The 23,859-nt window shown below is 50.6% G+C and overlaps 1 protein-coding gene and 1 non-coding gene across 2 annotated transcripts in view; both read left to right on the top strand.

Annotated features, from left to right (window-relative positions):
• The window catches only part of COPA (COPI coat complex subunit alpha), a 74,287-nt gene extending 56,187 nt beyond the window's left edge, over positions 1–18,100 (top strand). The window contains exons 26-33 of the mRNA XM_040332247.1: positions 3,484–3,561; positions 3,738–3,806; positions 7,150–7,286; positions 9,581–9,767; positions 9,871–9,981; positions 13,094–13,255; positions 14,905–15,099; positions 17,844–18,100. Coding sequence (XP_040188181.1) covers positions 3,484–3,561; positions 3,738–3,806; positions 7,150–7,286; positions 9,581–9,767; positions 9,871–9,981; positions 13,094–13,255; positions 14,905–15,099; positions 17,844–17,903 — 999 coding nt within the window. The 3' untranslated portion in view covers positions 17,904–18,100. The remainder of the gene's footprint in view (positions 1–3,483; positions 3,562–3,737; positions 3,807–7,149; positions 7,287–9,580; positions 9,768–9,870; positions 9,982–13,093; positions 13,256–14,904; positions 15,100–17,843) is intronic.
• LOC120921483 lies at positions 14,455–14,588 on the top strand. Its single transcript, XR_005744901.1, has one exon. It is a non-coding gene; the product is annotated as a small nucleolar RNA SNORA84 (small nucleolar RNA).
• Positions 18,101–23,859: the final 5,759 nt, after the last annotated feature.

The following is a 23,859-nucleotide window of genomic DNA, read 5'->3' as shown; positions in this document are numbered from 1 at the left end:
ATGCGTTTGCTTCTGCGCGCGAGCTCGTCGTGCCGGGGCGCTTTAAAAAATTTTTTTTTTGTTTTCTTATTTCTTTTTATTTAGTTTTATAATTTTTTACACTGAAATAAAAAAAAAAAAAAAAAATGATCACTTTTATTCCTATTACAAGGAATGTAAACATCCCTTGTAATAGAAAAAAGCATGACAGGTCCTCTTAAATATGAGATCTGGGGTCAAAAAGACCTCAGATCTCATATTTAGACTTAAATGCAAAAAAAAAAAAAATGTCATTTTTTCAAATGACAAAAAAAAAAATGTTGCTTTAAGAGGCTGGGCGGGACTGACGTTTTGACGTCACTTCCGCCCAGCAGAGCTATGGGGACGGGCGAAGGAGATTTTTCCTTCACTCGTAACCCCGCTCAGCTGCCGGACACATCCGATCCCCTCCGCCGCTACCGACGGCTACGGTAAGCGGCGGGGGGGGGGGGGCCCTCTCCCGCCACCGATAACGGCGAATCCGCTGCGGAGACCGCCGTTATTGTGTACACCACCGCCCCCTGAAAAGATGAATATCTCGATTGTGGCAGCAGCTGCTGCCGTTATCGAGATATTCAACTTTAAAAACAGGACGTCTTTTTACATGGGGCGGTGGTCAAGTGGTTAAGGACCGGACCAATATGCTGCTAAATGCCCAAAGGCGTTTTTACAATTCGGCACTGCGTCGCTTTAACAGACAATTGCGCGGTCGTGCGACGCGGCTCCCAAACAAAATTGGCGTCCTTTTTTCCTCACAAATAGAGCTTTCTTTTGGTGGTATTTGATCACCTCTGCGGTTTTTATTTTTTGCGCTATAAACAAAAATAGAGCGACAATTTTGAAAAAAATGCAATATTTTTTACTTTTTGCTGTAATAAAAATCCCCCAAAAACATATATAAAAAAAAAAAATTTCCCCTCAGTTTAGGCCGATACGTATTCTTCTACCTATTTTTGGTAAAAAAAATTGCAATAAGCGTTTATTGATTGCTTTTCGCAAAATTTATAGCGTTTGCAAAATAGGGGATAGTTTTATTGCATTTTTATAATTTTTTTTTTTTTTACTACTAATGGCGGCGATCGGCGATTTTTTTTCGTGACTGCGACATTATGGCGGACACTTCGGACAATTTTGACACATTTTTGGGACCATTGTCATTTTCACAGCAAAAAATGCATTTAAATTGCATTGTTTATTGTGAAAATGACAGTTGCAGTTTGGGAGTTAACCACAGGGGGCGCTGAACGTGTTAGGCTTCACCTAGTGTGTGTTTACAACTGTAGGGGGGTGTGGCTGTAGGACTGACGTCATCGATTGTGTCTCCCTGTAAAAGGGATCACTCGATCGATACGCCGCCACAGTGAAGCACGGGGAAGCCTTGTTTACATACGGCTCTCCCCGTTCTTCAGCTCCGGGGAGCGATCGCGACGGAGCGGCTATAAACGAATAGCCGCGCCGTCGTCCCGGATCGCTCCCCGAGGGAATCCGCCCGCCGCATGTACCGGGGGGGGGTCCCGATCGGACCCCCCACCCGCTAGAAGGCAAGGACGTATATATACGTCCTTCTGCCTGTCCGTGCCATTTTGCGGATGTAAATAGTCGTGCGGCGGGCGTTAAGTGGTTAAATCTACTCTTGACCCCCCCATTCCTAAATGTATTCTATATAACCGGTGAAGGGAAAGATCTGTATACTTGAGGGTTCTTCTGTCCGGTCACATGATCGGGCCCCAGCTTCAGTGTAGTTTGGGGGTCTCAAACTAGTGGCCCTCCAGCTGTTGCGGAACTCCAAGTCCCATAATGCCTCTGCCTGAGGGAGTCATGTATGTAACGGTCAGCCTTGCAATGCCTCATGGGACTTGTAGTTTCGCAACAGCTGGAGGGCCAACAGTTTGAGACCCCTGGCAGAGGGACCGCCAACCGTAAGCCTATGGGTGACGTGCAGCCATTGTCGGCAATCTCTCTTCTACGTTGAAGCCGGCAGCGTTGGGGCCCATTCATGTGACCAGACCGGCACCCGCCGCTCATTGCCAGAACGGAGATCTGCCTATGTAGACAAGCAGATTGACATTCTGTCAGTAGGGAAGGCATCGATCCTGTGTTCCTGCAAAGCATGAAAATGGATCAATGCATTGCCCCTAGTAAAAGCACCTCCCCCACGGTACACAAATACTGGTTCGGTTCACCGTTAACCCTTTGATCACCTCTGTTAACCCCCTTCCCAGCCAGTGTCGGCACAGTGGCAGTCGATCAGTGTACACAGGAAAAGCTGCGTATCGACTTTTCCTTTACTCGTGCTGACAGACGTGAGTAGAGGAGAGATGATTGGCTGCTCTTCTGACGGGGGGGGGGGGTCTGTGCCGATTATCAGTGCGCCCCCAGGGATGGCCACCAGGCATTGCCTACCCATGACCACTAGGTAAGCACACTAGAGCCCACCAGGGATAGAAATCATTGCCCACCCATGGCCACCAGGGATGCCCACCCATGGCCCCAGGTAAGCACACTAGAGCCCACCAGGGATAGAAATCATTGCCCGCCCATGGCCACCAGGGATGCCCACCCATGGCCACCAGGGATGCCCACCCATGGCCACCAGGGATGCCCACCCATGGCCACCAGGGATGCCCACCCATGACCACCAGGGATGCCCACCCATGACCACTAGGTAAGCACACTAGAGCCCACCAGGGATAGAAATCATGGCCACCAGGGATGCCCACCCATGGCCACCAGGTAAGCACACTAGAGCCCACCAGGGATAGAAATCATTGCCCATTAGGGATGCCCACCCATGGCCATTAGGTAAGCACACTAGAGCCCACCAGGGATAGAAATCATTGCCCATTAGGGATAGCTCTCTGTGCCCTTCAGTGACAGTTGATCAGTGTAAACAGGAAAAGCCATGTATTGGTGCAGCCCCCCTGGGGATGCATACCCATGGCCACTAGGTAAGCACACTAGAGCCCACCAGGGATAGAAATCATTGCCCATTAGGGATGGCACTCTGTGCCCTTCAGTGATGCCTGCCAGCACCTCTGATCAGTGCAGCCTATCATTGTCCACCAGTGCCACCTATACATGTCCTCCAGTGCCACCTATTGGTGCATGGGACTAATTCTGGTCATCATGGGAAGACTGAAGGTCTATCTCAGAGATCCTCAAACTACGTCCCCCCAGCTGTTGTAGAACTACACCTCCCATGAGGCATTGTAAAACTCTGACATTCACAGACATGACTAGGCATGATGGGAATTGTAGTTCCTGAACAACTGAAGGGCAGTAGTTGGAAGACCCCTGGTCTATCTTCTCGGTTGCGTTCCTCTTGCGTAGACTTCTTCCTGCTTTTATAGTAAGGAAATTGTGATTTGCTCCCAAACCCTTTTTTTTTTTTCGATTGGGGGGGAGCAAGATGGAGGTCTCTGTTTATGTCACTGATCATTTATTCTTTCTCACCCTTTTATTCAGGATGTTCCCTCTGGCCAGTCTGGAACCGGAGAAGATGGCTTCTTTGTGCCACCCACCAAAGGCAGCAGCCCGGGACAGGTAAGACATTCGAGGTGTTCCCATACCGCAACAGAAAGGATCACCAAAAAAAAATGAATGACTTGGTGGTGTGATTGGTTTGTGATGAGAGCCGTCCGACCGAATCAAATGATCATCTAGATTGGGAAAGAAAATGCTTTATTTAATGGTATTGTTGGTTTGTTGTCTTTTTGCAGTTGTGGTGCAACAACTCCCAGCTTCCCGTGGATCACATCTTGGCGGGTTCACTGGAAACGGCAATGCGGGTGAGTCCAGAACTCTGAATGGTGTAAATGGTAAAAGGTTCCTTGATAACTAGCCAGGAAGAGAGCCGTCCACTGCAATGACACAAACAGTTGGTAACTAGGCAGGAAGGGGCCCATCAATAGAGGAGCACAACATTTAGAGCGGTCATTGCTGCTGGGTATCAAAGGGGACCTTATGAGACCGATCTAATCTCCTGCCATGCCATGCAGCAGAGGACATTTTAAAGTGGTTCTATAGCCAGAAGGTATTTGTATCTTTTAACCACTTCCCACCCGGTCAATATACAATTGATGTCCGGGAAGTGGTTGTGAAATCCTGACGTCCTGCAGGATTTCATGCCGGCGCGCGCCCCTGGGGGCTCGCAGCACGGCGATCGGTGATGCGGGGTGTCAGTCTGACACCCTGCATCTCCGATCTCGGTAAAGAGTCTCCGGCGGAGGCTCTTTACCATGTTATCAGCCGTGTCCAACCACGGCTGATCATGATGTAAACAGGAAGAGCCGTTGATCGGCTCTTCCTCACTCGCGTCTGATAGACGCGAGTAGAGGAGAGCCGATCGGCGGCTCTCCTGACTGGGGGGGTTCGCGCTGATTGTTTATCAGCGCAGCCCCCCCCTCGGATGCCCACATTGGACCACCAGGGAGTGCCCCCCGGTTGCCAAATGGGGCAAAAAAAAATAAAACACAATCAGTGCCCACAAATGGGCACTGACTGTAATGATGCCATCAGTGCCACCCAGTGTCCATCAATGCCACCTCTTAGTGCCTATCTATGCCCAGTGCCCACCTATCAGTGCCACCCATAAGTACCCACCAGTGGCGCCTATGAGAGCCCACCAGTGGCGCCTATGAGAGCCCACCAGTGGCGCCTATGAGAGCCCACCAGTGGCGCCTATGAGAGCCCACCAGAGTGCCGCCTATGAGTGCCCATCAGTGCAGCATACCAGCGCCGCCTATCGGTGCCCACCAGTGCCACCTCTTCGGTGCACATCAGTGCTGCCATATCAATGCCCATAATTAAAGAAAAAAACGTATTTACCAAAAAAAAAAAGACAGAAAAAAATAAAAACTTAATTTCTCTTCCGTTCATAGACGGACACATCATCCTTTGACAGTAGGGTTATATCCGCTTCCCTACTGTCGAAGAATGCTGTGTCCGTCTATGAACGGAAGAGAAATGGATTTTACGGTGAGTACAAAAATCCTATTTTTTTTAAAAAAAAATTTAGTTGTTGCGCAAAAAATAAAAATCGCAGAGGTGATCGAATACCACCAAAAGAAATCTCTATTTGTGGGAACAAAATGATAAAAATTTCATTTGGGTACAATGTTGCATGACTGCGCAATTGTCATTCAAATTGCAACAGCACTGAAAGCTGAAAATTGGCCTGGGCAGGAAGGTGCGTAAATGCCTGGTATGGAAGGGGTTAAAAGAGTTGTAACATCTCAGGGTTTTCCACCTTAACCTTCTGTAGCGCTGCAGATACCCCTCCCCGTGCCCCCAGTTTTCTTCTCCCCAGGGACAAGCACACGCCAGCTTTAGCTGATGTCTCGTGTCCTGATTGGACAGATTGATGGAAGCGCAGCCATTGGCTCCCACTGCCGTCAATCTAATCCAATGCTACTAGCGGGAGCTGTGGGCGTTTCTAAGACACTGTAGCTCCGCCTCCAATGCCATGTTTAAAATATAGGCATGCTTGGGAGGTGGGAATGAGCGTTGGCTGCTGGGAGGTGTCTGTGTCTTGAGAACAAGGCTCGTTATTGTTCTTTCAGTCAGCGAAAAAGCGACACTGCGCATGCGCGATCCCGCTAAGCATCAAGGGAATTGTAGTTTTTTTTCTGCACCAATACAGTCCGTTTCTGCACCGGAAACTGACCGGAACTGACTGCACTGGTGTGAACTAGAGCCATTGGAAAACACTGTGCATGCATTTTTAGTGCAGGAAAAAAAGCACACGGGACTGATCGGAAAACTGCGTCTGGTGTGAACTATCACTAAATGAGGAAGTGCCGAAAAACTTTATCTACCGTATATACTCGAGTATAAGCCGACCGAATATAAGCCGAGGCACCTAATTTTACCACAAAAAAACTGGGGAAACGCATTGACTCAAGTTTAAGCCTAGGGTGCCCATGCCTCACTGTGCCCATGCCTCACTGTGCCCATGCCTCACTGTGTCCATGCCTCACTGTGCCCATGTCTAGACTGACGTTTAACATGGGAGTCTATGGAAGGGGTGCCCGGCTTTGAAAAATTGGTGCTCCCTTCGCATACTTGTAGAGAAGACATGGGGCTACATGTGTGCCAAGGTCCGGGTTCATTGGACCTACAACCAGCCAGTACCGGGTCCCCAAAGTCACCAGGAGAAATTTTAGGTTAACATGAGAGTCTATGGAAGGGGTGCCAGGCTTTAAAAAATTGGTGTTCTTCGGCCGTAGGTCCCCTGGACAAAAAACTTTGCACACTTGTAGAGAAGAAATGGGGCTACATGTGTGCCAAGTTCCGAGTTCAGGGTACCTACGATCAGCCAATACCGGGTCCCCAAAGTCACCGGAGAAATTACAGTTTAACATGGGAGTCTATGGAAGGGAAGCCCGGCTTTGAAAAATCGGTGCTCCCCGGCTGTAGGTCCCCCGGACAACAAACTTTGAACACTTGTAGAGGAAGAGTGGGGCTACATGGAGTCCAGGAGACCTACGGCCGGCCGGTACCGGGTCCCCAAAGTCTGGGAGATCAGGCGCAAAAAGGTGACTCGAGTATAAGCCGAGGGGGGCATTTTTAGCACATACTCGAGTGTATACGGTATATAACGGGTACAACAAAAATTTTGGCAGAAATGATTGCTTCCCAATCTATGCAGCATATAGATCAGATATAGGAAAAAACAAAATGTAGCTTTACAACCCCTTTAAGGTCCCTAGACCTCAAGAATACCAGGGCATTGTTTTTAAGTCGCATCAAAATCACACGACTTTCAGGTCCCAATAGTGGAAATTTTTAGTCATAAACCCATCTTTTGAAGTGTGAAAGCGGTTGCTGATACAAGAAGCAGATACATTGGAAGTTGCACAGACCGGGTTTTACATGTACACTCCCAGCGATCCTGTGAGGTGGTTTTGTGAATTCTGGTTGCAGGGATTATACAGATATCTGCTGAAGGATTATTTGGGTAAACTCTGATTTTAGCCCCGATCTGCGTTTTCTTTCTTTGTCGCATTCCCTGACTGGTTTTATCTGTCCCCTTTTTGTAATAAAGAGCGCTCCCGAATTGCATCCATTGTAAGCTTCGTGTGTAAATGAAACTTTCCAACGTTTTGTGACTTTGATGTTTTGTCCTCTCAGCTCCTCCATGATCAGGTGGGAGTGGTGAACTTCAGTCCATACAAGCAGCATTTCCTCCATACCTTCTCCCGAGGACGCAGCACCTTCCAGGCTCTGCCGGGGCTTCCTGCCATGTACGGCTACCCACAGCGCAACTGGTAAGAGATTTCTAGACGCATCCATGACGCGAAATGTTTTGTTTCCTGTGCTTGGAGAGATACATAGGTAACAGGGATGTGCAGTCAGAGGAGGCAGGTGATAAACATAAAAAAAAAAAAAGATCAAGCTATAGTTCCGGAGATACGGGGCTCTTTGTGCAGCCATTCAGAAGCTACATACAGAGCGGCCAGTTTAAATACAAGCTGACACACGCTGTACGGGGCTCTTTGTGCAGCCATTCAGAAGCTACATACAGAGCGACCAGTTTAAATACAAGCTGACACACGCTGTACGGCGCTCTTTGTGCAGCCATTCAGAAGCTACATACAGAGCGGCCAGTTTAAATACAAGCTGACACACGCTGTACGGGGCTCTTTGTGCAGCCATTCAGAAGCTACATACAGAGCGGCCAGTTTAAATACAAGCTGATACACGCTGTACGGGGCTCTGTGTGCAGCCATTCAGAAGCTACATACAGAGCGGCCAGTTTAAATACAAGCTGACACACGCTGTACGGGGCTCTTTGTGCAGCCATTCAGAAGCTACATACAGAGCGGCCAGTTTAAATTTCAAGCTGACACACGCTGTACGGGGCTCTTTGTGCAGCCATCCAGAAGCTACATACAGAGCGGCCAGTTTAAATACAAGCTGACACACGCTGTTTGTGCCTCTCCTCACTTCTTGTCAGAGGCACTGAGCTCAATGGACAGCCTGGAGCCTTGGTTGGACCAATGGTAAAGCACCATTGGAAAAAGCGATTGAATAAAAATGCTGCAGTGGAGGCACGCCTCTCATTGCAGTGTCATAGAAGGGGGCGTGTCTATAAGACAAATGCTCCCTTCCAGCCCTCTTATCTACAAGGAAAAAACATGTCCTTATGTGTATAAGATTTACCCACAATCCCGTGTTTTTTTTTGTTTGTTTTTTCACACCGTTAATGAGGGAGAATGAGAATCTTCTGCTGTAAAAGTACAAGCTAAATCATATATTATTATACTATATGTTATAAGATAATTATTTATCTAGTTACTGAAGTTTGATATAACTTCCTGCTTGAGTATAGATTTAGAAAATATAGTAAATTACCTTAAAAACAATATATACTTTTTTTTTTTGGTGGAGAATGCAGGCAACGATAATTATTTGTATATTACTTATGGTAATTAACCCCTTGCCACCCAGGCCAATTCTGAAATTTCTCTGTAAAAATCATGATTATTTTGCTAGAAAATTATTCAGAACCCCCCCAAACATTGCCCCGCCCAACCCCTACCATGTCCCACCCCCCAGACACGCCCTCATAAATTATCTCATGAAATGACACTTAAATGTTTTATGCAGAATTAAGTTATAAATATTAACAACAAGTTACCCGTGCCCAAAAATGTAGCCTGCCCGTGTCTACCAGTGCAGCCAGGTGTCCCCAATGCAGCCAGGTGTCCCCAGTGCAGCCAGGTGTCCCCAGTGCAGCCAGGTGTCCCCAGTGCAGCCAGGTGTCCCCAGTGCAGCCAGGTGTCCCCAGTGCAGCCAGGTGTCCCCAGTGCAGCCAGTGTCCTCAGTGCAGCCAGTGTCCTCAGTGCAGCCTACCTGTGCTGAGTGAGAGGAACCGGAGCCGCCGCAGCCTGGTTGTTCAAAGCGCGGGGAACATGACAGCTTTCAATAGCTGTGTTCCCCGCAGCGAGCCGCCATATACAGCCCCTCCCCCTTGTCCGGGAAACTTTGATAGACCGATCACCCGTCCAATCCTGGGATGGGTGCTCTGTCTATCAAAGTGCCCGGAAAAGGGGGAGGGGCTGTATATGACGCTCGCCGCCGGGAACACAGCTATTGAATTGAAAGCGGTCATGTTCCCCGCGCTTTGAACAACCAGGCGGCGGCTCCTCTCCTTGCTCACCTCCCCTTGCTCCCAGGCAGCCTGTCCCACACTCGCCAGCCCTCAAAATTTACTCGCAGAATGCGAGCATGCGAGTGCAAATTTTGAGGGCTGGTGTAGGGAATCGCCGGCTGAAAACGACAATATCTGATGCCTGTAGCTGCACCCATCATTCAGATATACCACCACAAATCCCAGGATGTCTTTAGACCTCCAGCCGTCGGCAAGTGGTTAATTTCATATGAGCTTGGCACTTCCCTGCTCTTGAAGCATGCAGCCAGTGAAGTCACAGTGATAACAGAATTCCTGATGTGCATGTTTGTGTTCTTAGTCTGTGTGAGATCAGAATATCGGCAAGGTCACCAATAGCAGCCTACTTTGCCTGGTGAGATACTAACGCCACCCTCCCGGTCTTTGTAGGAAGGACGCGGGATTGAAGAACGGCCTTCCCGCGGTCGGTCTGAAGCTCAGCGATCTCATCCAGCGGCTGCAGCTGTGCTACCAGCTCACCACGACCGGCAAGTTTGAAGAGGCGGTGGAGAAGTTCCGCTTAATCCTGCTCAGCGTCCCCCTTCTGGTGGTGGACAACAAGCAGGAGATCTCCGAGGTGAGGGCAGAAGAGGGAATTATTATTTAGCCCCTCCCCCCGGGGATGTGACTTTTAACAGTGGAGGGAAAACGTTTAATTCTTGAAATGACTTTCTTTTCAGGCTCAGCAGCTGATCACCATTTGCAGAGAATATATTGTGGGTCTCTCCATGGAAATCGAGCGAAAGAAACTTCCCAAAGACACCCTGGAGCAGCAGAAGAGGATCTGTGAGGTGAGCTGGGAAATAAAACACCACCAGTGGCGGCTGGTGCTCAACATTTTTGGGGGGGGCGCAAACGGAAAAAAGAAAAAAAATTGCAGCCTCACTGTGCCCATCAAACGCAGCCACTGTGCCATCATTTATCACCACTGTGCCATGCCATCAAATGCAGTCACTATGCCATCAAACGCAGTCACTGTGCCATGCCATCAAACGCAGTCACTGTGCCATGCCATCAAACGCAGTCACTGTGCCATGCCATCAAACGCAGTCACTGTGCCATGCCATCAAACGCAGTCACTGTGCCATGCCATCAAACGCAGTCACTGTGCCATGCCATCAAACGCAGTCACTGTGCCATGCCATCAAACGCAGTCACTGTGCCATGCCATCAAACGCAGTCACTGTGCCATGCCATCAAACGCAGTCACTGTGCCATGCCATCAATTATCACCACTGTGCCATGCCATCAATTATCACCACTGTGCCATGCCATCAATTATCACCACTGTGCCATGCCATCAAACGCAGTCACTGTGCCATGCCATCAAACGCAGTCACTGTGCCATGCCATCAAACGCAGTCACTGTGCCATGCCATCAAACGCAGTCACTGTGCCATGCCATCAAACAGTCACTGTGCCCCTCAATTGTCACCACTGTGCCCATTGTTGCCACTGTGCCCTTTGTCGCCACTGTGCCCTGTAAAATGCACTTACCTTACTCCTTCCACGTCCCTCGATGTCTTCTCCCGCCTTGGTGACGCTTCAGCCAATCAGGTTACCGATTAACCAGAATCGGGGAAACTGATTGGCTTATCCAAGGAACGCACCCCCCGTACGTCCCGAGGATAAGACATCCGGGAGCCGAGGGCTGTACTCGGAAAGCCGCTGGCTCCGATAGGCACTTCCGCACAGCCAACCAGCTGCCGTTATTCAGGTGGCCGGCGCTCAAGGTCCGGCCATCTCTGAATAGACCAGCGAAAGCTGGCAACAATAACATAGATTCGTGCAATGCATGAATCTATGTTATTAGACTCAGTGGCGGGCGAGAGCCAGAGGGGGCGGCGCTCCAGTGCCCTCTATAGACGAACCGCCACTGAACACGACTGAAAACTCTGTACATTTCATTGATAGATTAAAGGAGTTGTAAAGACAGGTTTTTTTTTTTTTATCTTAGTGCGTTCTATGCATTAATAAAAACATTTTGTGTGTAGCCCCCCCCCCAATACTTACCTGAGCCTCCTCTCTGTCCAGCGATGTCCGGGACTCTCCTTCTTGACTGGCTGAGACACAGCAGCGGCGCCATTGGCTCTCTCTTGGCGGTCAATCAAAGTCAGTTAGCCAATCAGGGGAGAGAGGGGGCGGGGCTGGGTCAGGCTTTGTGTCTGAATGGATACACAGGGTTTTGACTCGGCTCAGGTGCCCCCATAGAAAGCTGCTTGCTGTGTGGGGGCACTCGACAGGAGGGAGGGGCCAGGAGCAGCAAAGAGGGACCTGAGAAGAGGAGGATCGACGCTGCTCTGTGCAAATCCAACTGCATAGAGGAGGTAAGTATAACATGTTATTTAAAAACAAAAAAGACTTTACAATCACTTTAATGGCCAATTTCGGCTGGAAACAACACTCCCCGACTACCCTCAAAAAAAAAAAAATCTTTGGTCCGGTTGGTTCCGAATGCTGCACAGAACGCCGGATGTCCACTCAATTCCCTGCAGCATTCTGTCACTGGTCTGGTCGGGGGGCCACTTGGTGTCGCTGGTCGGGGAGGTGTGTGACAGTTGGGGGGGCGGGGTGGGACAGTCGGCGTCGCTGGTCGGAGAGGGGAAATAGACAGTCGGGGGGGCATTCGGCGTTGCTGGTCGGGGGAGAAACACGCCAGCGGGGGCACGCGGCATCACCGATCAGGGACGCTCGGAGGAGATTTACTTAAACCAGGGAGTGCAAAGTCTGGTGCAGCTCTGCGTAAAAACCAATCAGCTTCCAGGTTTCATTGTCAAAGCTTAACTGAACAAACTAAATTTAGAAGCTGATTGGCTACCAAGCACAGCTGCACCAGAGTACTCAAGTTTTTGTCGGGGCACATTTGGCGTCGCTTGTCGGGGGGGAAAAACCTTGGCGTCGCTTGCCGGGGGAGGGAAACACTTGGTGTCGCTTGCCGGGGAGGGAAACACTTGGTGTCGCTTGCCGGTGGAGGGAAACACTCGGCGTCGCTTGCCGGTGGAGGGAAACACTCGGCGTCGCTTGCCGGTGGAGGGAAACACTCGGCGACGCTTGCCGGGGGAGGGAAACACTCGGCGTCGCTTGCCGGTGGAGGGAAACACTCGGCGTCGCTTGCCGGGGGAGGGAAACACTCGGCGTCGCTTGCCGGGGGAGGGAAACACTCGGCGTCGCTTGCCGGGGGAGGGAAACACTCGGCGTCGCTTGCCGGGGGAGGGAAACGCTCGGCGTCGCTTGCCGGGGGAGGGAAACGCTCGGCGTCGGGGGAGGGAAACACTTGGCTCCCCTTGTCGGGGGAGGGAAACACTTGGCGTCGAAGGATGGAAACACTCGGCGTCGCTTGTCGGGGGAGGTAAACACTTGGGGGAGGGAAATACTTGGTGTGGCTTGTCGGGGAAGGGAAGCAGTTGGCGCCGCTTGTCGGGGGAGGGAAACACTTGGCGTCGGGGGAGGGAAATACTTGGTGTCGCTTGTCGGGGAATGGAAGCAGTTGGCGCCGCTTGTCGGGGAATGGAAGCAGTTGGCGCCGCTTGTCGGGGAATGGAAGCAGTTGGCGCCGCTTGTCGGGGGAGGGAAACACTTGGTGTCGCTTGTCGGGGAAGGGAAGCAGTTGGTGTCGCTTGTCGGGGAAGGGAAGCAGTTGGCGCCGCTTGTCGGGGAAGGGAAGCAGTTGGCGCCGCTTGTCCGGGGAGGGAAACACTTTGTGTCGCTTGTCGGGGAAGGGAAGCAGTTGGCGCCGCTTGTCAGAGGAAACGCTTGTCAGCCTAGATGATAAGCAGTACTGGATTTCAATGTAACAAACTGAAAAAAAGAACATATAAGAGTTTATGGTTACGGTTTACATTAATACCCACCACCAGGGGGAGGTGTTGATATCGCTGTGACCTTCTATGTTCCTCCTTGCAGATGGCAGCCTACTTCACACACTCCAACCTGCAGCCCGTCCACATGATCCTGGTGCTGAGAACGGCCGTCAATCTCTTCTTCAAACTCAAGAACTTCAAAACGGCCGCAGTGTTCGCCAGGCGGCTGCTGGAACTGGGGCCCAAGCCCGAGGTGGCGCAGCAGGTGAGATTATTACCTCCCAACTTTCTGAAATGATCAATAATAATCAAATTTCAATCGATAAAGGCTCCTGTATCGCAGTCTAAACAAATGCAGTTACTATGTGATGACATGAGCCTCCTAATATTAAATCCTCTTCTCCTTGTGTCTCTCACACTCCCTCCCCCCCCCTCCTAGACACTGCAGCTCACAGTGGGAGGGTTTTAGCAACAGAGGCGGTGCTGTAAATCCCAGGAAGCGGTGGGTGGGGACTAGGTAATTGGCAAGCTACAAGCTTATGAATCGGCAGTGACAAGGCTGATAGCCACGGCCCCTGCAACATCAGCTCCTCCCACTGTATTGCCAGCAGGCACAGCCTACACGGGAGTGGCAACTCTACTCGAAATTCAGGAGCCGTGGAGCGATGAGGGTGGGGGCTAGGTATTGGCAAACTACATGCTTATGAATCAGCAGTGACGAGGCTGAGAGCCGTGCCCCCTGCAACATCCACTCTTCCCACTGTATTGCCGGCAGGCACAGCCTACACAGGAGTGGCAACTCTGCTCAGAATTTAGGAGCCATGGGGGGCGGGGACTAGGTATTGGCAAGCTAGATGCCCTTGAATCAGCAGTGAATTCAGGATTGATGGGGTGGGGACTAGGTATTGGCAAGCTGTAGGCTTATGAATCGGCAGTGACAAGGCTGAGAGCCACGCCCCCTGCAACATCAGCTCCTCCCACTGTATTGCCAGCAGGCACAGCCTACACAGGAGTGGCAACTCTACTCGAAATTCAGGAGCGATGGGGGCGGGGGCTAGGTATTGGCAAACGACATGCTTATGAATCAGCAGTGACAAGGCTATGAGCCACGCCCCCTGCAACATCCACTGTATTGCCGACAGGCACAGCCTACACAGGAGTGGCAACTCTGCTCGGAATTTAGGAGCCATGGGGGGCGGGGACTAGGTATTTGGCAAGCTAGATGCTTATGAATCGGCAGTGACGAGGCTGAGAGACACGCCCCCTGCAACATCAGCTCCTCCCACTGTATTGCCAGCAGGCACATCCTACACGGGAGTGGCAACTCTGCTCAGAATTCAGGAGCCGTGCAGCATTGTTGTACTGCCATAACAGGAACCTGCAATAGGTGAGCTGTCTGGGACTTTGCAGGGAGGCTAAGAAAACATAACGAAGTACTGCAGCATAAAGATCAACACAAACTTTGCCCCGTGGTTACTGGACCTGTATGACGTTACATTGTTCCAGTGTGTGATAAAGGGCAGACATTAGTACTGTGATATTTAGCATGGGGCATGACATCGCTGTGTTGTCCCCATAGCCCGGTCACAGTGACACACATTTCAGCACAGGAGGGCATGCTGGGACCGGTAGTTGCATGGAGGCCCGGAGAGCCCAACCCAGCAGTCAGAGGCCGCAGTGCCTGAAATCTCGCACGGCAGACATACAGGTATGCGCCCGCCTCTCGGTGGGCAAGCCTTGGTGGGGAGCGGCTGCACATTTGCTTGCAATGGCGCCAATGCTCTGGTCTGTAGGCAGCCAAATGGTCCAGGGCTGAAGTGGTTAAAGGGTTCATTTAGTTGGAGATTTCTGGAAGGGATCTCATTCTTCTTTAGATAGGGGGCGTGTTCTTATTTTTCACTTTCCTTCCCGCAGACTCGTAAGATCCTGGCAGCGTGTGAGAAGAGTCTCACCGACACGTACCAGCTCAACTACGACATGCACAACCCCTTCGACATCTGTGCCGCCTCATACAAGCCCATCTACCGGGGGAAGCCGGTGGAGAAATGCCCGCTCAGCGGCGCCTGCTACAGCCCGGAGTACAAAGGACAGATCTGCCGAGTCTCCACGGTAAGTGAACGCACGCCGACTTATAACATTTTACCTTTTCAGGGACAATCCCTGGAAGGAAGTTGGATTTTCTGCCTCGTGGGTGTGGTAGGTCCCGTCACTGACTGCCACATATGTCTTTGGGGGCGGCGGCTCTTATGGTGGGTGGTCTTGGCCAGGTTTCTACCACCTTGAGGGGTCTTCTTGGTGCAGAACTTTTTTCTCTTCTGTTCATGGACGGACACAGCATCCTTTGACAGTAGGGTTATGCACCTTCCTTCCAGGAGAAACTCTCCTGGAAGGGAAGGTGCATAACCCTACTGTCAAAGGATGCTGTGTCTGTCCATGAACTCAGAGAAATGGATTTTACAGTGAGTACAAAAATCCTATTTTCTCTTTCGTTCATAGACGGACACAGCCTTCATTGACTTTAGGGTTATGCTTCTTCCTACCAGGAGCAGGAAGAAGCATAACCCTAAGGTCAATGAAGGCTGTGTCCGTCTATGAACTCAGAGAAATGGATTTTACAGTGAGTACAAAAATCCTATTTTTTTTTTTTTTTTTTATTATAAAAATCCAGATGGGTGAAATGTTCTCGAACGGGAATGCTCTTCGGTTCCTGTGAGATTCGCATGCAGTTCTGTACAGTGCGATTTCAGTCCATTCATTTTGAATGAGCTGAAATCACACCAAAAGTAGCGCATGCACTACTTTTTGAAACGCTCTGTGTTGGAAGGCAACAATACAATATTTGTTTTCTATTCCCAAGATCAGCCATGCTGATACTTGCAGTTCCATGGTTTTAAAAGGTACAGAGGGATTTGGCCCAAGGCAGAATCTGCATAGCAGGGGAGCCTGGCTCCTTTGTGTCTAGGACAGGGGTCTCCAAACCTTATTATACAAAGGGCCAGTTTACTCTCCTTAAAACTTTAGGGGGGCCGGGACTGTGGCCATCAGGAGTAGAAAAAGTTCCAGCATCAGTTGTTGTAAACCATGCCCCATCACTGGTGTCATTGGGCCCCATTGTTGATAGAATTGGGAGGAATTGTGCCCCATCTTTGGTGTCATTGGAAGGAATGGTCCCCCATCATTGGTGTTATTGGGCCCCATTGTTGGTGTCATTGGGAAGAACTGTCGGTGAATGAAAAAGTGCCCCAAGGGCCAGATAAAGTCAAGCAAAGGGCCGCATCCGGCCCCTGGGCTGCATTTTGGAGACCACTGCTCTAGGACCATAAGATGAGAATCAGTGATTACAACTCAACAAGCAGGCTTCAAAAAGAGACCCAGGGCTCATGGAGATATGGGCAATACTGCCCCCAGAGGCCAAATACGGCAGGGCGGTCCGTAATATAATCTACTGAGGAAGACTGCCCTGTGAACACTCTGATTCGTCCAAAACCGAGTGGGGCTGGCCATGGGGCAGTGGGGGGTAAATGAGGTGACACTGAGGGTTTTGTAAAAAGGATTGTTTCAGCCAAATAGCTCTCTATCTCTTTCGCTCCTGGCCTGCTGGTGAGAGCCTCTTGGAACTGCTGGTTTAGCCCTAAGCCATGCGGCCCAGGCCTTTTCTCTCTTTAACATCTGAGACCAGCTGACAAAGAGTATCTAGAGCAGTGATTCTCAACGTTCTAGGGCCGTGACCCCTTGATAAAATTTCCCAAGTTGTGGGGACCCCTAACAGAAAAATTATATTCGTAGCGTGGGTTGTCAGCACCCAAGGCAAGACAAGTAATTTACGCCCCTAACCCGCGGACATTTAGCGCTTCCTGAGTCCTTGTAATGGCGACTATAATCGCAGGTAGTGTCATTCACTTTCTCCGGCTTCACTGTGTCTCTGGCTCTGTGGTGTCTCGTAGCAGTGACACCTATGCCGAAATCAGGAGATAGGGTCTCCTCCAGCCCCTCCCACTTCACATTCCTCACCAGTCAGCTGACCTCTAGTCTTTGCCCCATCCATGCCGTGAACTGCATGGGTACCTGCGAAGAGGCTGAGTGGGCAGCTGCGGGTTCCAGGAACAGCCCAGCTGGGTGGCCACAAGCTCCAGGGATAGCAAAAAGGCTGGGAGAGTGATGCAGGTTTCAGAAACAGACCAGGATTCGGTGACCCCTGGCAAATCCTCATTCGACCCCTGAGGGGTTCCCGACCCCCAGGTTGAGAACCACTGATCTAGAGGGATGTGTTGAGTATCTGTGATGATTCATTGTTATTATATGCTCTGTAGATATCTGCTGTTTAGCTTGTGATGTTCCTATTTTCTTGGGAAATAAATGAGATATTGTTTTCTAAGCAGAGGTGTCCATCTTCATAGCTAACGCCTAGCGGCCTAGTGATACAACGTTAGCTATGAAGATAAACGTTATATCACTAGGCCGCTAGGCGTTCGCTATGAAGGTAGACACCTCTGCTTAGAAAACAATATCTCATTTATTTCCCAAGTAAATAGGAATATCACAAGCTAAACAGCAGATACTCTCAATAGTCTAGCAATTATAGGGATATACAATTCTTACATATATGCAATAGCTATACAAGTTCAGCAGAGGGTAAAGTATTGGATTATTTACTTCACTCTGCAATGCGATACGGGAAACTGCACGAGAACGCGAGTTTCCCGCACCCTGTTCTAATGTGAAGTATCCCGAGGATACAATGTAACAAATTTGTCTTTTATGATCGAGAGGATTTGCTGCAACCCGTTTTTATATAAACACATGATTCTATAATAATACTTTTTATGTTCATTTTTTTTATGTTTCTTTTGCAGGTGACGGAAATTGGAAAAGATGTGATTGGTCTGCGGATCAGCCCCCTCCAGTTCCGTTAAGATCCCCTCCCCCCCTCCTTATATATTACTGTTCTTATATAGTAGTTTTGTTCCCAGCTCAGCACGGAGCTTCTCGCGTCTTTTGTAACACGGGTGGCGGCGGTGACCACCCAACCGGACCATAGAAAGACGCCGCTGAAGATCTTCTCACGTTCTGTTTCGTTATTGCAAGTGAAATAAAATCAATTGAAATCTTATGTCTCTCTATCTTTATGTTCTCCATGTGGGATCCCCGCTGAGTATCTTTTGTTGTGGAGTAGGGAAGGTAGAGACTCAGAGCCTCTTCAGTTTTACCCCCCCTTCCTGCCCAGGCCAATTGTAAGCTTTCAGTGCTCTCACACTTTGAATGACAATTACCAAGATGTTTTTTTTTTTTTATTATTTTTTTTGCTGGTATTTAATCGCTACTGGGGATTTTATTTTCTATTATGACAAATATTTTTTCTTTTAAATTTTAGGCCAAAATGTTATACCGCTATATACACTGATAGGCTGCACTGATGACTGTGATGGGTACACTGATGGCACCTGTGATGGGTACACTAGAAGGCTGCACTGATGGCAGCTGTGATATCTAGACTGATAGGCTGCACTGATGGTGGCTGTGAAGGGTACACTGATAAGCTGCACTAAGGGGGGCTGTGACGGGTACACTGATGGGCTGCACTAATGGCAGCTGTGACTGTACACTGATAGGCTGTGATAGGTACACTGATTGGCTGCACTCATGGTAGCTGTAAAGGGTACACTAGAAGGCTTCACTGATGGCAGCTGTGACAGTACACTGATAGGCTGTGATGGGCTGCACTGATGGCAGCTGTGACGGTACACTGATAGGCTGTGATGGGTACACTGATAGGCTGCACTAATGGCAGCTGTGACAGTACACTGATAGGCTGTGACGGGTACACTGATAGGCTGCACTAATGGCAGCTGTGACAGTACACTGATAGGCTGCACTGATGGCAGCTGTGACGGTACACTGATAGGCTGTGATGGGTACACTGATGAGCTGCACTAATGGGGGCTGTGACGGGTACACTGATAGGCTGCACTAATGGCAGCTGTGACAGTACACTGATAAGCTGTGATGGGCTGCACTGATGGCAGCTGTGATATCTAGACTGATAGGTTGCACTGATGGTGGCTGTGATGGGCTGCACTAATGGGGGCTGTGACGGGTGCACTGATGGCAGCTGTGACGGTACACTGATAGGCTGTGATGGGTACACTGATAGGCTGCACTAATGGCAGCTGTGATGGGTACACTGATAGGCTGCACTAATGGCAGCTGTGACGGTACACTGATAGGCTGTGACGGTACACTGATAGGCTGTGATGGGTACACTGATAGGCTGTGATGGGTACACTGATAGGCTGTGATGGGTACACTGATAGGCTGTGATGGGTACACTGATAGGCTGTGATGGGTACACTGATAGGCTGTGATGGGCACACTGATGGGCTGTGACGATACACTGATAGGCTGTGACGTGTACACTGATGGGCTGTGATGGGTACACTGATGGGCTGCACTGATAGGCTGTGACGATACACTGATAGGCTGTGAGGTGTACACTTTATATCAGGACAGTGTTTACAGTAAAGAAGGGGTTAAAGCAGCAACTCTCTGTTCCCGGATTCTCCTCACAAGGGATCGGTGTGTGAGGAGGAGAAGCCGGTAACCGAGAGTTACCAGTGTTTGTTTACACTGGTGATCAGCTGTAATTGGACACAATGATCACATGGTAACGAGCCGCTGTCATTGGCTCTTTACTCTGACCAGTGATGCAAGGGACACGGCTCACCACCGATCGTCGCACTGTGCGTGTACAAGCGGAGGGATCGGGGGGGATGTCCTATGACCGTCCACCCAGGAAGAGGAAAGTCCTGCCCAGCCATGAACTGGTTAAAGTAATTCCGGGATGTATATACTGAACTATTTTTCCGGTCACGTGATCCGGCTCCCCTGCGTCAGTCTTCAGCGGCTGCAGGGGAGAGGAGGGAGCACCGACAAAGGTGGCCATAGGAGCCTATCGCTTCTTCAGGCTTTAGTAGCCATTGTTGCTGCAGACACAGGGGAGCCAGGTCACATGACTGGACTGGAGGGGGCTGAAAATAAGGTAAGTACACATCTTTCTTACACAGGTTAGTCCACATAAGTGCTGGGAGGGGGGAGGGAGCAAAATGGGTGTCCTCTTTCTGCTGCTGAAGGTCACTGCAGGGCTGGCCTGTCCTTTTCCTGCTGCTGAAGGTCACTGCAGGGCTGACCCATCCTCTTCCTGCTGCTGAAGGTCACTGCAGGGCTGACCCATCCTCTTCCTGCTGCTGAAGGTCACTGCAGGGCTGACCCATCCTCTTCCTGCTGCTGAAGGTCACTGCAGGGCTGACCCATCCTCTTCCTGCTGCTGAAGGTCACTGCAGGGCTGACCCATCCCCTTCCTGCTGCTGAAGGTCACTGCAGGGCTGACCCATCCTCTTCCTGCTGCTGAAGGTCACTGCAGGGCTGACCCATCCTCTTCCTGCTGCTGAAGGTCACTGCAGGGCTGACCCATCCTCTTCCTGCTGCTGAAGGTCACTGCTGGCCTGTCCTTTTCCTGCTGCTGAAGGTCACTGCAGGGCTGGCCTGTCCTCTTCCTGCTGCTGAAGGTCACTGTAGGGCTGACCCATCCTCTTCCTGCTGCTGAAGGTCACTGCTGGGCTGTCCTGTCCTCTTCCTGCTGCTGAAGGTCACTGTAGGGCTGACCCATCCTCTTCCTGCTGCTGAAGGTCACTGCAGGGCTGCCCCGTCCTCTTCCTGCTGCTGAAGGTCACTGCAGGGCTGTTCAGTTCTCTTCCTGCTGTTGAACATTGTTGTAGTGCTGCCCGGTCCTCTCCCTCCATCTAAATGTCACTGCAGGGCTGCCCTGTCCTCTTCCTGCTGCTGAACATTGCTGCAGGGCTGCCCTGTCCTCTTCCTGTTTTTGAGGGTCACGGCAAAATTGCCGTCCTCTTCTTGCTGCTGAACGCCATTACAGGGTTCCCCTGTCCTCTTCCTGCTTCTGAGGGTCACTACAGGGTTGCCCTGTCCTCTTCCTGCTGCTGAACTTGCAGCCCTGTGGGGGATAACAGATTCAGGTCTCTATAGATTGTGTTACAGGCATTGCATTCAGTGATAGAACTTTTCTGAATGAAGTAGCGAGCAGGAGTGGTGTGTCCCCATGTCCCTCATGTTTAGTGCAGCTGAGCCCAGAGAGCTGAATCTGTTAATCAAGCAGCAGGAGGAGGACAGGGCAGCCCGGCAGTGACGTTCAGCAGCAGGAGGAGGACAGGGCAGCCCGGCAGTGACGTTCAGCAGCAGGAGGAGGACAGGGCAGCCCGGCAGTGACGTTCAGCAGCAGGAGGAGGACAGGGCAGCCCGGCAGTGACGTTCAGCAGCAGGAGGAGGACAGGGCAGCCCGGCAGTGACGTTCAGCAGCAGGAGGAGGACAGGGCAGCGCGGCAGTGACGTTCAGCAGCAGGAGGAGGACAGGGCAGCCCGGCAGTGACGTTCAGCAGCAGGAGGACGACAGGGCAGCCCGGCAGTGAAGGTCAGCAGCAGGAAGAGGACAGGGCAGCCCTGCAGTGAAGGTCAGCAGCAGGACAGCCCTCGGGGGGGGTACAGGCAGTACACCTGTAAGGGGCACGGTGGTCCCCAGGGTGCCTGGATGACCTAAGACCCACGCCCCCCCACCCCACTTTTTTTTTTTCCATCAGCACCCACAGCCCCCCCCCCGGCCTCTAAGGGGCCCGGTGGTGACCAGGGCCCCGGATGGCATCCCCCTTTTTTTTTTTTTCTCGTCAGCACCCAAAGCCCCCCCCCTGCGCATTGCGATTGCAGCAGGATTTGCAGCGTGACAGGTCACCTGTTTAGAGGAAAGCTCCGTTCAGAAGTAATGGCATCGCGTCCAGCGTTTGGAAAACCATATGAAATTGCAGGGCGTGATCGCTTTGATTCACGCCTGCGGTCATGTGTGAATGAAGCCTAACTCATTCACACCCAATTTAAAATGACTGCAAAACACGGGACGCCGCGCCTTTGCTTCTAATGGCACCCCCCCCCCCCCCCCAATCTTTCCGCCATTTTATTGCTGTTCTGTAGGTTGTCGCCATTCCAGGAGCTTGCGCAATTTTAAAGTGTGACATGTTAGGGGCTCCCAAACAAAATTGGCGTCCTTTTTTCCTCACAAATAGAGCTTTCTTTTGGTGGTATTTGATCACCTCTGCGGTTTTTATTTTTTGCGCTATAAACAAAAATAGAGCAACAATTTTGAAAAAAAAAAACAATATTTTTTACTTTTTTCTATAATAAATATCCCCCAAAAATATATAAAAAAAAAAACATTTCCTCAGTTTAGGCCGATACGTATTCTTCTACCTATTTTTGGTAAAAAAAATCGCAATAAGCGTTTATCGATTGGTTTGCGCAAAAGTTATAGCGTTTACAAAATAGGGGGTATTTTTATTGCATTTTTATTAATATTGTGTTTTTTTACTACTAATGGCGGCGATCAGCGATTTTTTTCGTGACTGCGACATTATGGCGGACACTTCGGACAATTTTGACACATTTTTGGGACCATTGTCATTTTCACAGCAAAAAATGCATTTAAATTGCATTGTTTATTGTGAAAATGACAGTTGCAGTTTGGGAGTTAACCACAGGGGGCGCTGTAGGAGTTAGGGTTCACCTAGTGTGTGTTTACAACTGTAGGGGGGTGTGGCTGTAGGACTGACGTCATCGATCGAGTCTCCCTATAAAAGAGATCACTCGATCGATGCGCCGCCACAGTGACGCACGGGGAAGCCGAGTTTACATACGACTCTCCCCGTTCTTCAGCTCCGGGGAGCGATTGCGAGGGGGCGGCTAGAAACTAATAGCCGCGCCGTCTTCCCGGATCGCTCCCCGAGGGAACCCGACCGCCGCATGTCGCGGGGGGGGGGGGTCCCGATCGGACCCCCGACCCGCGGAAAGGCAGGGACATACATGTACGCCGATCGCGACGGAGCGGCTAGAAACGAATAGCCGCACGTCGTCCCGGATCGCTCCCCGCGGGAATCCGACCGCCGCATGTACCAGGGGGGTCCCGATCGGACCCACGTCTAGGCAGGGACGTACAGCTATGCCAATGTGCCTGTCCGTGCCATTCTGCCGACGTATATGTACATGCGGCGGTCGGGAAGTGGTTAAAGAGGACGTACAGGTACGTGCTTGTGCCCAACCGTGCCATTCTGCCAACATATATCGGCATGAAGGGGTTAAAAAAAAAAAAGAACCTGCAACTGTAATTCAGGCTCCCGTCACCCGAAAAGGGACATAACAAATTGCAACGATCGGCATTTTATTCCTTAGATATAATGTTTGGGGTGTATAAAGTAATTTTCTAGTAAAAAATACTGATTTAAACTAGGGTTGTCCCGATACCACTTTTTTAGGACCGAGTACAAGTACCGATACTTTTTTTAAATGTGTCCCCAAATGCAGCCATGTCCCCCCACATATGCAGCCATGTCCCCCCACATATGCAGCCATGTCCCCCACATATGCAGCCATGTCCCCCACATATGCAGCCATGTCCCCCCCCTATGCAGCCATGTCCCCCACATATGCAGCCATGTCCCCCACATATGCAGCCATGTCCCCCCACATATGCAGCCATGTCCCCCACATAATGCAGCCATGTCCCCCCACATAATGCAGCCATGTCCCCCCCACATATCCAGCCATGTCCCCCACATAATGCAGCCATGTCCCCCACATAATGCAGCCATGTCCCCCACATATCCAGCCATGTCCCCCACATATCCAGCCATGTCCCCCACATATTCCAGCCATGTCCCCCCACATATCCAGCCATGTCCCCCCACATATGCAGCCATGTCCCCCCACATATTGCAGCCATGTCCCCCACATATTGAAGCCATGTCCCCCACATAT

The sequence above is a fragment of the Rana temporaria genome, chromosome 13, assembly GCF_905171775.1.
Source record: "Rana temporaria chromosome 13, aRanTem1.1, whole genome shotgun sequence".
Taxonomy (NCBI): Eukaryota; Metazoa; Chordata; class Amphibia; order Anura; family Ranidae; genus Rana; species Rana temporaria.
The sequence above is the reverse complement of the archived record's forward strand: the minus strand, read 5'-3'. Positions and strand labels throughout refer to the sequence as shown.